The sequence below is a fragment of the Rattus norvegicus genome, chromosome X (genome assembly GCF_021556685.1).
Source record: "Rattus norvegicus strain SHRSP/BbbUtx chromosome X, alternate assembly SHRSP_T2T, whole genome shotgun sequence".
Taxonomy (NCBI): Eukaryota; Metazoa; Chordata; class Mammalia; order Rodentia; family Muridae; genus Rattus; species Rattus norvegicus.
Window position 1 is genome coordinate 158,466,908 of NC_141554.1, and position 12,469 is coordinate 158,479,376.

The window sequence follows — 12,469 nt, forward strand, 5'->3', positions numbered from 1 at the left end:
AAAATATTCTTGTAGAACCCAATGGTTTGTACAATTACTACAGACTATTGAATATAATTTATAAGTCAACAGCAAAATCCTTAAAATAACTAGAATTATTTAATAAAATAATTTTATTAACAGTATTAAATTATGTGTATACATGATCCTTTAGTAGAGATGAGGAACTTTGTTATTATTTGCAGATTCTGTGATCGTATTTTTAATAACTAAACCAAAGATGACTATAGATTAATTTTTACAAAAATTACCATGTTTCTCAGAAACCACAAATAACGAAAATGGCATGAAATCTTATTCACAATTGTAAAAAATATGAATATATATACCAATTATGTAGCAAATAGTTTAACACTACAAAATTTAGTGAAGAACTTTAAATAAGTCTTGGAAAACATTGCCTGTCTATGGGCTCTTCTAGCTGGGCTGCCTTATCTGACTTCACTGGGAGAGGAAGCACATAGCCTCACAGAGACTTGAAGTACCAGGGTGAGGATATACCTAGGGGGCTCCCACCTGCTCAGAGGAGAAGGAGAGAGGGCATGGGGGAAGGATAGTAGAGGGGTGACTGGGAGGGGGCAGTGAGCAAGACATAAAGTGAATAAGTACAAAAAGTCAAAGTAAAAATTGTCATCAAAAAAAGACCCAGAAAAATACAAAGGTCCATTAAGAGCTTGACAGAAAGGAAATACATATGTATTGGAGAGTTGTTAAGACAGGGTTTGTGTAGTTCAGTTTCACATCATAGTCCTGGGAACATTAAGAATATTGGATATTGAGGTCCTAAAAGCAGAAACCCTGAAAACTACAATCCTTCCAGGTTTCAAATGACAACTATATTAGAAATGTTGCAGCTGAATTTCAGAGAGATAATTCCTGTGTTTTCCATTTTAAACAGAATAGCTTCCAAATTATTCAATGGGAAACTAACTACTTTGGTCCTCCACAGAAAAGATCATGGAAAGTATCATACATATATATTGGTGTATATATACATATTGGTATATATATATTCATATTTTTTACAATTGTGAATAAGATTTCATACCATTTTCGTTATCTGTGGTTTCTGAGAAACACGGTAATCTTTGTAAAAATTAATCTATAGTCATCTTTGGTTTAGTTATTAAAAATACGATCACAGAATCTGCAAAACAAAGCAAAACAAAACAAAAAGACCCTTTCCAGGGTTGGGGATTTAGCTCAGTGGTAGAGCATTTGCCTAGCAAACGTAAGGCCCTGGGTTCAGTCCCCAGCTCCGGAAAAAAAGAAAAAGAAAGAAAGAAAAAAAAGACCCTTTCCTTTAAGAGTGAAATAAATCTGCTAAGCTGATCCTTCCTTCCTTCCTTCCTACCTACCTTCCTTCCTTTGCTCCTTCCTTCCTTCCTTCCTCCCTACCTCCCTCCTTTTCTTCCTTCTTTCCTTTCTATTATTTGATGTATTTGTGTGTGCAGGTCTATGCACCACAGGCATGCCTGTTGCCCAAGGAAGTCAAAAGAGAGAGTTGGATCCCTCCTCCCTTTCTTTACCTTCATTCTTTCCTCCCTTCCTCCCTTCCTCCCTCCCTTCCCTCTTCCTTACCTCATTACCAGTAATGCTTATGCTAAGTCTGTGTCAAAACAACACTTCAACAGTGCTCACAAGATTGAAAACTTTAATAGAGAATACTCACTATCCATTTGCAGAAAAATTTCCAAAAAAAGAACAGTGCCTAGCAACTGCAGCTGCTTACATTCACAGTGCAAAGGTCCTGTCTAACCTTTAGGCTGCAGTCCTTTCTGACCTTTAGATCTTACAATCTTCCCACCTCCTATTAACAGATTCTCCCATAGATTAATGCACTCCTCAGGTCTCATCAGAGAACATCATGCACTGTCATAATTCGCTGCAAAAAGAAACTGGTGATGCAGGCTGGGAGAAGCACTCACTGATGGGTAGGAGGACAGGTATTTTTCAAGACAGCTTGTTATTATGACTATTTAGCAAAATGATAGTGGTGGTTTTTTCCTTAGGTCCTATAATCTCCTTGTATATGGGTTCTTGACCAGGCTAACAATTCAAGGCACAAGGTTTTTTTGTTTGTTTTGTTATAAATGGAGCAGAGACTGAAGGAAAGGCCATCCAGTGACCAGCCCAACTTGGGTTCCATCCTATTGGCAGGCACTGATCCCTAACACTATTACTGATGCAATGTTGTTCTTGCAGACAGGAACTTAACATGGTTGTCCTCTGAGAGGCTCTACCCATAGCTTACTGTGTGAGATGCGCTCACAGCCAATCATTGGGCTGAGGTCAGGGACCTCTATGGAAGAGTTAGGGGAAGGACTGAAGGAACTGAAAGGGATTGCAACCCCATAGGAAGAACAACAATATCAACCAGCCAGACACCTGAGAGCTCCTAGAGACTTCCTTGCCTCTTGAACCCATTTATTCTACTTTTTCAAGAGAAGTTCAGCAAAGCTTGTTAGTAAAAGTCAGAGGGTGGGAGAAAGTGGAAACCGTGCATCCCTGCAATGATATCAGGTCTTCCTGGCTTATTTGAAGGCCAAGATAGCCATAAAAATTAAAACTACCATTGTATCTTCCAATCAGAATAGAAAGAGTCAGATACTTTGATTTACACATAATAGATACTCAATTAGAAGTGTATGGGCTTCTACTTCTTGGCTATTATAAATAGTGTTTCAGTAAACATAAAATTACAGGTAGCTCCTTTGAGAGTACTCACAGTATCATTTTAATCTATGGAGAATATGACAATTGTGTTTTCAACTTTTTGAGCAACTCTACATCGATTCAACGATGACTACTAATTTATCTTACATCTACACTGGGCAAGGAGTCCATTTTCTCCATGTCCTTGCCAAAACATTTTATTAGGATTATGGTGTATACATACAACAAAATATTAATTTGTCACAAAATAAGGAAATCTTGTCATTTGTAATGTAAGCCATAGTCCAGGGAAGTTACACCAAATGAAAGAGTCAGGCACAGAAATAAAAGTATCATGTTTTCACTTGTATGTGGAAGCTAAAGAAATCAAGCTCACAGAACCCCTTAGAGTGTAAAATTGTAGGTACTAGGGGCTTAAGGTGGAACAGCAAAGGTGAAGAGAATGGGGAGATGGTCAAAGGGCCCAAGGCTGTTTTTTGTTTGTTTGTTTGTTTCTTTGTTTGTTTGTTTGTTTGTTTTTTGAGAGTAGGAATTGTTCTGGGGATCCAGTGTAGCCTGGTAACTACAGGCAGTATTATGCATTGTAGTCTCACCATATACTAGAAAATGCAAATAGTAAATTTTAAGTGTTTTCACCATAAGCAAACTATACATTTATTCATTAGCTTAATTTATCCAGCCCCTAGCATATATTTCTTGCTATATTATTCATTTATTTTAAAAGGAAGAAAAGGCTCAAGGGCAGGGTTGAAAAAGAGCTGAGAGACTGCATCATGCAGCTCAGGGAACATCTCCTGTGGTAATGCTCAGTGGTGGGGTGATGTGCAGGACAAAGTAGCTTGAGGGAGCTGTGAGGCTGTGGGGTAAGGTTACAGTTGGGGGAAGCTGCATCCCTTAGGTTCACAATGAACCCAAGGCATAGAGTAAGCAGTTGTCAAACAGGGCAGGCTTTAAGCTGTCAGACTTTGTTAAATGTCTGATGTTAAAATCATCACACCCGTGGTAATTTTGTATTGACCTTGTGTTCCTACTTCCTGACTTATTGCCCTGCTCACTACCATAGCTGCTTAAGTCTGTAAGCACCATCCTTCTAGAATCTCTCTATTGTGCATCCAGCTCTCCATCAGCCAACTAGACATCCTTTGTCTGATTCACCAAATCCTGCCTCTCATCAAAATCTTGCTTAATCCTTGCATTCTTCCTTTATGCAGCCAAAAGTCCACAATTGGTTGTGTGATTTTTTTCCTTGAATACACACACCTTTCTGGCAGTCCTCTGTCATTTCCTTATACTCATCTGGCAAAATCTCAACTTGGAGTCTGCACCTGTGCAATTGGATGTGGCTTCAGAAATCAGCACACTGAATAAATACTTTCACTTTAAAGTAAGGGTCATTAATCCTCAAGTGGGTTCTTGATGCAGTCCAGCAATCATGCCACAGTTTCAGAGAACATGAACTCTTCTGTATCCTAGGAGACTATTTCAAGTTTTCTCCACTCAAATCACTAGTCTATACCCCTCCCTGCTGAATGTTCCAGTGGACTGGCATTCATATCAAGTCCAGGATATCCTAAACTCATTCTTTTATATTAATCTCCTAAGGGAGGGCTTGGAATAATAGGTGCCCCCTCCCCAGTCTTCCTGCTACCCTTGTTTGTTTTCCTTCATATTCTGGTGGGTCTGTCTCTTGCTAGCTTACCCTTTCCTTCTGCCTTTTGCATTTGCTCCTCATCCTCTATTCTGCCTTGAAATATAGGATTGTTCAGGACTAAATTCTGAAAGTGCTTTTCTTTCTCCATACATAGAATCTTGCTGAGAGTCTCTCTTGTGGCTAACTAAATGATAACCTTCCATTCCCCATCTCCAGTTCTGATATTGATTCAGGACTATAGACTTCTGTCTGTAACCAGCTCCACATTATCTTCTGCATCTTGCTTAAAGTACCTCCATAATTCCTGCATCTTTGACTCTTGTTTGTAGATCTTCACTAAATTCTATGCTGTTTTCTAATATTCATGTATCCCCCATCAAACTCCATCCAGAATTTGCTTCTTTTTCACTGCTTAATGCAACTCACCATCATCCCTTTCCTGGATTGTTCCAACAGCCCCACAAAAGTGTCCTAGGCTCCACCAATAACATCCAACTTTCATAAGAAAATCATTCTGATAATTAACATGAAAATAGAAAAGTTTCTGATACTCTCTGATCCAGAACCCTCAGTTTCTTTCCACATCTTCTAAACTAGCAGTCAAAGTTGTTCGTGATGGCCTTGGAAGGCCTTGCATGATTCTTGCCTTATACTAGAACATATTAGATGAAACTCTGCTTTGGGGGTGCTTAAACTTGTAAATCTGTCTATCCAGAACAAAACAGCTCCTCCTATCCTTCAGTTTTCAGCAGAAAACTCTACTTTAGGGGTGCTTAAATTTTCTCCATAGAGCCAGTCATCACTCAGTAGCCTACATATTTGAATTCCTGCAGAGGGCTTGTGAAATGACCTCGAGGTCGTAATGTATGTTTAACTCAATACCATGTGCATTCTTAGGACCTGGAATAGCACCTGGCATATAATATCACTGGTCAATAAAAGATATATGGCTTTGGAATATCAGAGTAAAGCCCCTAAGTACAGTGATGAGAATAGAAAAAATTTTTTTTCCGTTTTCAAAGATGGAAAATGAAGTTCAAGATGTTGGCAAGGTTTGTTCCTTTTTGACATCTCTCTCCTTGGCTTATAGATGGCTGTCTACAGTGTCATCATATGATTATCCTCTGTGTGATTATGTCTTAGGTACACATTGTAATAAGGATCCTAGTTACACTGCATTAGTGCCCACCCCAAATTCACCATTTTACCTCAGTTTCCTCATTAAAGACATCGTCTCCAAAGACAGTCACTGTCTGAAGTAGTGTGGCAAGGGGAACCATGGAAAGGACTAAAGGACACAATTAAAACTATAATCTAACCAGTATATAGTGTGTACAGGGTGAGAATGTGCAGAGAAAATGAAGTAAAGATCAGTGCTTTGAGTTGAGGGTGAAGTGAGGCTTGAGAAGGATGGGCAGGAAGACTCACCAATTTTGATAAATGGGTGTCAAGAAAATAATTAATGTACCTGCCATAGGACAAAATGCAAGGTGGAGTAAGGGAGACAAAAATTGGGGAGAGGAGGGGATAAGATTGGTGAAAATGAAGGACAGGAAAGGACAGGGTGGTCAAGGCTGGCAGAAGGAGAAAGCAGGTCCAAACTCATGGTGGTGATTTTATAGTGAATCTTGACTCTAGTTCACTACTTCTGATCTACCAGGACTTAGCAAACAACTGTTGTGGAGAAGTCTCTGTGCTGGATGCCAGTGATGTAGAAAGATACATGGTCCCTGGTTCTAAGAGAGTGGATGCACCCAATGCACAGAATGCAAGCCAGACTTACTGTGTCTTAAGCTCATTTGTAAACACCAGGCCCCATTTAACTGATTACCTCAATGATCTTCCGAACAACACTTTGAGCAGGCACTCTTAGTCTCATTCCTATTTGGCAGATAAACAAACCGAGGCACAGAGATACCAACTGACTTGCTGAAGAGCACAGAGATATAAATGTGTGGTCCTGCCAAGAGGTGGATCAGGGCCATGCTCTTGAGGTCCTGTTTTTCCTCCTTCTCCTCTCTTGCCATGCACAGAGGCCTCATGCTTCCAGCCTCTGTAGACAATGTTAAGAATGGAATGGTCAATGTGGGAAGGGCTGGAAGGCTTTGCAAGACCTCACAGTACAGATCTCACTGGAACTGGGTAGGCAGAATGAACAAAGCGCCCTGATCCATAGTGGGAGGAAAGGCATCTGAGTGGAGAAGGAACTAGAGGTTGAGTGGAGAAGGAGCTAGAGGTTGAGTGGAGAAGGAGCTAGAGGTAGGCTGGCATTGCTGAAGCAAGCAGCTCAAGTTCAGGTGCTGGGAGGACAGTAGATGTCACATACTCTTTTGTGCAAGTAAGTACTCTCTACTCTGTCACCTTCTTTGGGGTTGTGTAGGCAAGGGCCTGGGTTTGAAATGAGCTCAGGAATATGCTGCTGGTCTGAAACTACCTTAATCATTTTCCCCAGTGACCATGACTCCATCTAACTCTCTTACCACCCAGCCAGAGCATCTCCACACAGTTGTTTGCACCAACCAAAGGCATTCTCACCCACAAGGCATCATATCTTTCTTCATGCAATATGCCCATGGGCATTGCTGACCTCCTGGTTTTCCAAGGTTTTTCTAAAGCTTACAGAGGCTCTCTCATGGTCAAGGAAGGCTCTTAGGGAACAGCTCTAGGGGTCAGGTGAAGAACAATAGGGTATATAAAAAAGAGAGAAGTGTAAGGTCCTGGGGCAACAGAGAATCAGCCCTGGAAGCTAGACCAATGGGGACCCTGGGACTTCTTTCCATCTTTGACTTATTCTGGCCCATTCCCATTAAATGCAGTGCCTAAGGGAGGATAGCAACTCTAGGCACAGGGTTGTGCTGAAAAGAGTCCTCTCTGTTAACCCAGAATGGCACACTGGGCACCTCCTATGCTTCCCAAGACCCATATCCTAATCATCTCTCTGGTCCAAATTCAATTCCTAGAACAATGCTTGTCTCCTACCAGAGCTTTCTCTAGCCAGGTAGAACCTCCCACAGCTGAGGTGTATTCACTCCTTGCAGGACTTTTTTTCCCCTCTTCTTTTCCCTCTCCTTCTAGCTGCAGACCAATGGGGGAAAAAAGCAGGCAGGATTCTTTCCATTTCTCAGATTTCTCCAGAGAAAAGCCTGCCATTCCCAGGCAGGGTGGGGGATGGATGTAAGTGAAGAAACTAAGGTCACTCAGTCATTAGCAGAAGGAGCAGGGCCTCAACTCGGCCTGTTCTTTGCGGACCCGAGGAGCCTCATAAGGCGTTCTGGGCCAACTGTCATGCTCCCCTCTCTTCTCCGCAGGTACCCAGGCTAGGCTGGCTGGAATGGCAGGTGAGCCTGGGTGGGGCCCAGGAGGCAGATCGGACTCTGCGGCTCCAAGACGCCTGGAACGCCGGCCTTGACAGGGCACGTAAAGAGCCGGGTCTTCGCAGGGTTTGCGCCACGAGGAGTCACCTCTGGGCCAGGGTGGAGGCCGAGGGTCCCCAGGGAGTCCCAGGCCCGCCGGTCAGGCCCCGCCCCCCAGCAGCACGGGCGCAGGCAGGGGCGGCGCCGGCGGAGTTGGGCGCGGGCGCGCAGTGCTTGGTGCGCGCCACCGCCCCTCCGCCCAGCTTGCTGGCCTTCCCCACCTAAGCCCTAGGTCGCTTCAGCCGGCCCCACCCCTTCTTCCTCTCCTGGCCCGGAGGCCTGGTGCGCGGTGCAGCGCGGCAATCGCGGCCTGGCTATCAGGGAAAGGCGGTTTTGGCGCTCGCAAGTGGCACGCCAGGCGCGGGGCGCGAGGCCAGAGCTGGCTCGGCTGAGTGCGGGGGGGAGGGTCTGGCGGAGCCCCCAGAGGAAAGCAGGGGCAGGCAGGGGGTGCCGAGGTAATGGGCAAGGCCTGCGCGCCTGGCTGCGGGGGGCGGGGGCTCCAGGCGCTCTTTGGCCCCAGGCCTGGCGGGCGATGGGGCGCCAGGGCCGGTGGGTGGGAAGCGGGACGGGGAGGGACTAAGGGAGGAGACCGCTGGGATGGGCCGGGGGCTTGGCCGACGGGGAGCAGGTGGGCGGGGACAGGGGCCCTGCTCAAAGAGGAGCAGCAGAGGGGTGGCGGGCTGCGTGCGCAAACAGGGCGGCCGCCTCCTGGGCCCGGAGAACGGTGAGGCCATTGGCTTGGATGCCCCAAGCCCGAGGGCACGGTTTGGTGTTCAGGGCCACTGAGCTGGGAGCTAGGCACTGTTGGGGAGGGAAGTTTATTTGGAGGTCAGGCAGGCCAAGGTGTTTGGATTCTTGAGTAGATCTTAGGAGAATAGTGTTGCTGGGCCAGAAGCAGGAGTTCTTTACAAGGGCGCTGGTGTCCAGCGAAGGTGGGTGAAGCCAGGCCCTTTCAGGGCCAGCATGAGTAGAAGGGGAACAAGAGACCCCAGAGTTTGAGTTGAAGCACAATTTGGGAGTTGTCTTGTGCTGGATTGATGAATCATGAGATTTGGAAATCGCAGAACCCTTTCCTGGCGAGCAGTTCTGAGTGATGGAAACCACAGGGGCCAGGATTTGGAGAAGTAGCTTTGGAGGCCAGGTCTTGGTACACCAGGTGCTCAAGGGGGCCATCAGTCCCTGTAGGAGGTACTTTGGGAGTTTTGACCCAGAGAACTGGGATTCAGAGGCCTCAGCCTGGGGTGGAGTTAAGGAAGGTCTTTGTGGTGGCCAGTTCTCTGCCTTCCTTCCTTTCTAGAATGTCAGGATTCAGCTGTGTTCCTGTGGGGAGTGGGTTAAAAATTCTTTCAGCATACAGTCAGCTGTACAGTATCCACCAGGGGCTGGAGAGACATATACATGCGTGACTGCAGCTGCATTTTCTGTCTTGGAGCCCTCGTGCTTCCTCACTGTTGCCATAGTAACTGCCTATTGATGGTGTATTTATAGGGGAAGAAGCAGGCACTACATTTTGGGGAGGGAGGGGGAAAAGCCCTCATAGCAGCAGCAACAGTGGTGGTGGCTACAAAATTGCAAATAGGGTGGTCAATGTCCTCTGAACTGTCTGGGGGAGATCCTGGCTTCTTTGAGGCTCAAAATGAACTAATGGCTTTTCCAGGCCAGGATAACACAAACTTGGGGCTATGATGTATGCGTGTGTATGAATGCACGGAAGTCCAGTGTTGGGTTGGGACCAAAGATGGCTGTATGTAAAATTCTTATGTAATTTTTCCGTGTATTTTTTTAAACTCCGCAGTTCACATAGGTAAGCAATGGGATGTGTTTGCTTTCTTATTAGTGAAAGCTTTGCTCATTCTTCTCGAACTGTGATGTGACAGCTTTATTTTTCTTTAACCAAAAGACCCTGTCCCTAATCCAATTCTTCCTGAATCCTTATTATATGGACCCCCTAGGTTTTTTTTTTTTTGATAGTACTCTTTTTGTCACTGAAACTTGAGGTATTTCAGTGAAGTAATCTGTTGGTATTTTTCCATTTGTTCTAAGGAGAAAGCCCCGTGATACAATGATAGTACAGATGGCTATTAGATCAGTTATTTCCCTATCATTTAAATTGTATTCATGGTTATATTCTCCTTATTCTTCCAGAGTAGAAGCCACATATTAAACACACCATAGGAATAAACTCTGGAATGATAAATAGAATACTTTATCAAGTTGTGTAGAGAAAAGCATATGCGCACAATAGCTGGGCTTCCAGAGCACTTGGATTTGGCCATCATTGTTAATACTGAACTTCCTGGCAGCCTAGGCAAAAAGGGTAGCATAATGGGTTACAAAGCTCATGTGTTTCACATCCCATTAGTCATAAAACATGAGCTTCTGCTTGGGGAGGGGAACTGAGGGGTGATTGCTCCCAGATGTTGATGGCTTAGTGCTTCCGAATATGTGTGAATATGTGTATGAGTAGAAGAGTAGGATTGTGTTAGCAGAAAAAGGCTTTATGGTGGTACTTCTTGATAGAGGCCTCTCCTCTAAGTTACCATCGCAGATTTATTGTATTGTGTTGACTTACTTGGTTGTCAGTTGTGATCCTGAAAAACAAACCCACATTCTTAGATATGCCTGGAACATGCTGTATGAACAAGCTATATCCCTAGACCTGTGTCTTCATGTTGATCTTTTAAATATGTCTACCAAGGTTCTCTGCTGCAGCAGTTTTTAATGCTAAGAGAAAAGATGTGCTTGCCTCCAGAGAAGTTCAACATCTTCTCTCTTTCTGGTGAAAGTGAGTTAAGCAGATTGTCTGAGTTTGGGCTCAGTGGATTGGACCAGGGAGTATAAGACTATGACCCTGCACAACAGATATCCATAGATTACTGCAGGTCAACCTAAGCTAGGCTGGGATATTTGAGATGGCTGTTGTTGCTGCATTAAGTTTGGTGTTCAGTGAGCATTTTCATCTTTGGAGGTGTCTAGGACTCATCTTCACCATCAAATTCAATTCCAGGTCTTGTCTCTATGTCAATTTGCTTAGCCTTGCCTCTACTTGACCTCATATCTGGGCTTGATTTCTAATCTGTATCTGGGTCCTTTCCATTAAGAAGGACAAAGGTTCATAAAGGTTCATTGATGGGTTAGGGAGTGTTAGCTCAGATGCTTTCCTTTCAAATTCACAGGAGAGAGAGAGAGAGAGAGAGAGAGAGAGAGAGAGAGAGAGAGAGAGAGAGAGAGAGAGAGAGAGAGCGCGCAAGGCTCTGCTGGGCTTTGGAGAGTGAGAGTTCTGGAGAGGTCTTTTGGGACAAAGCAGAAGCAACAGGAGTTAGGAGTGGCTGTATGAAGGTGCTGTGCCTTATGGGATGCTGCTTTGACCTTTTAGCCAGGTTGGTGGGAGGTCACATTCTATACCCCAGAGGGTTTCACCATGACTTTCTTTTCTCCCTTGACAGGCAAGTGAGACAGTGCAGCTGAGGAAGCATCATGGCTGGTGAGTGAATGTTTCTGGAACCATCTGAGTTGGGCAGGCTCATGCAAAAGCAACACATCCACCTTTTCAGCTTTTCTCTCCTTGAGTGGTTCTGGGGTACACTAATGCAACAGCTCATGGATCTTTGGACAGAGGCTTGCAGGCCAGACCTGGGAGCCTGGGCGTAGAGGGGCATCACTTACTGTGAGGAGGAAGCAGTCTCACCTTTGGTGATTGCTATCGTCCTCCAAAGTCACAGCTCATGCCCCACTTTAGTCTCACAAATGGCAGCTTGGAAGAGCTCTCATGGTAAGATCACTGGCATTTCTGTTTCAAGAAAGATACAGAAACTACTGGATATTTCTATATAAGACTACAGTACAGAGAATTCTTACTGGTCCTTCTTCCTATTCCACCTGAAGTTCCTTCTCAGTTGTGTCTCATTTTCCTTTCTATGGGGAGGGACCTTGGCCAATTTGGGACCCTGAGCTCCTGCTGGAGAGCACAGCATCATAGAAAGTCAGCCTTCCCATCAGTACTGCAATAGGCCAGGCTTTTGCTTGGAGTCCTGGCTCCAGGCCTGCAGGATTTGCCCTATTTCCTTCATTATTGGGCCAGTCTGGTTTGTAGGGACTGAATTGCTTCACTGTGGTTGTCTTCTCAGTGTTCCTGGAAGCTAAGAATGCCCATGCAGTCCTGAAACGGTTCCCCCGTGCAAATGAGTTTCTGGAGGAGCTACGTCAAGGCACCATTGAGCGGGAGTGCATGGAAGAGATCTGCAGTTATGAAGAGGTCAAGGAAGTATTTGAGAACAAAGAGAAAACGGCATGTACTCCCTGGGGCTGGGTTCTGGGAGGAGGTGCAATATTGGGAATAATGGGAATAGGTTTGAAACCTGGGAAGACTACCAACCCAGCCTATATTCTGCCTGTTGGAGCCCAAAAGGAATGCTGGGGTGTCCTTCTAGGTCTGTTATATGATTTGTGTGAACTTCCTCATCTGGGAGCTTTGTTTCTCAACGTTGGTGGATTTGTTAGACTCTCTGACAGTTCTCTCTGGCGAGTAAGATGGCTCAGGGTGGAGAAGGGCTCACAAGCCTGTCCTTGGTACAGGACTTGCTGGAGGCCTCAGATATCTAACACATGGATGTTAGGTAAGCATTTCCTGGTTCTGTCTTCCTCAGGATTGAGTGGCCCTTCTTCTTTTGCAGATGGAGTTTTGGAAGGGATACCCAAATGCAGTGTACTCAGTTCGAGATCCCTCGCA

At 44.9% G+C, this 12,469-nt stretch overlaps 1 protein-coding gene across 2 annotated transcripts in view; it reads left to right on the forward strand.

Annotated features, from left to right (window-relative positions):
* The first annotated feature begins 7,874 nt into the window (after positions 1-7,874).
* Positions 7,875-12,469, forward strand: part of Prrg3 (proline rich and Gla domain 3) — a 10,243-nt gene continuing 5,648 nt past the window's right edge. The window contains exons 1-4 of one of the 2 annotated variants that reach the window (XM_087599251.1): positions 7,875-8,195; positions 11,187-11,224; positions 11,868-12,028; positions 12,414-12,469. The exon at positions 12,414-12,469 is cut by the window's right edge and continues 5,648 nt beyond it. In XM_087599251.1, coding sequence (XP_087455377.1) covers positions 11,218-11,224; positions 11,868-12,028; positions 12,414-12,469 — 224 coding nt within the window. In that variant the 5' untranslated portion in view covers positions 7,875-8,195; positions 11,187-11,217. 2 annotated transcript variants of the gene reach the window in all.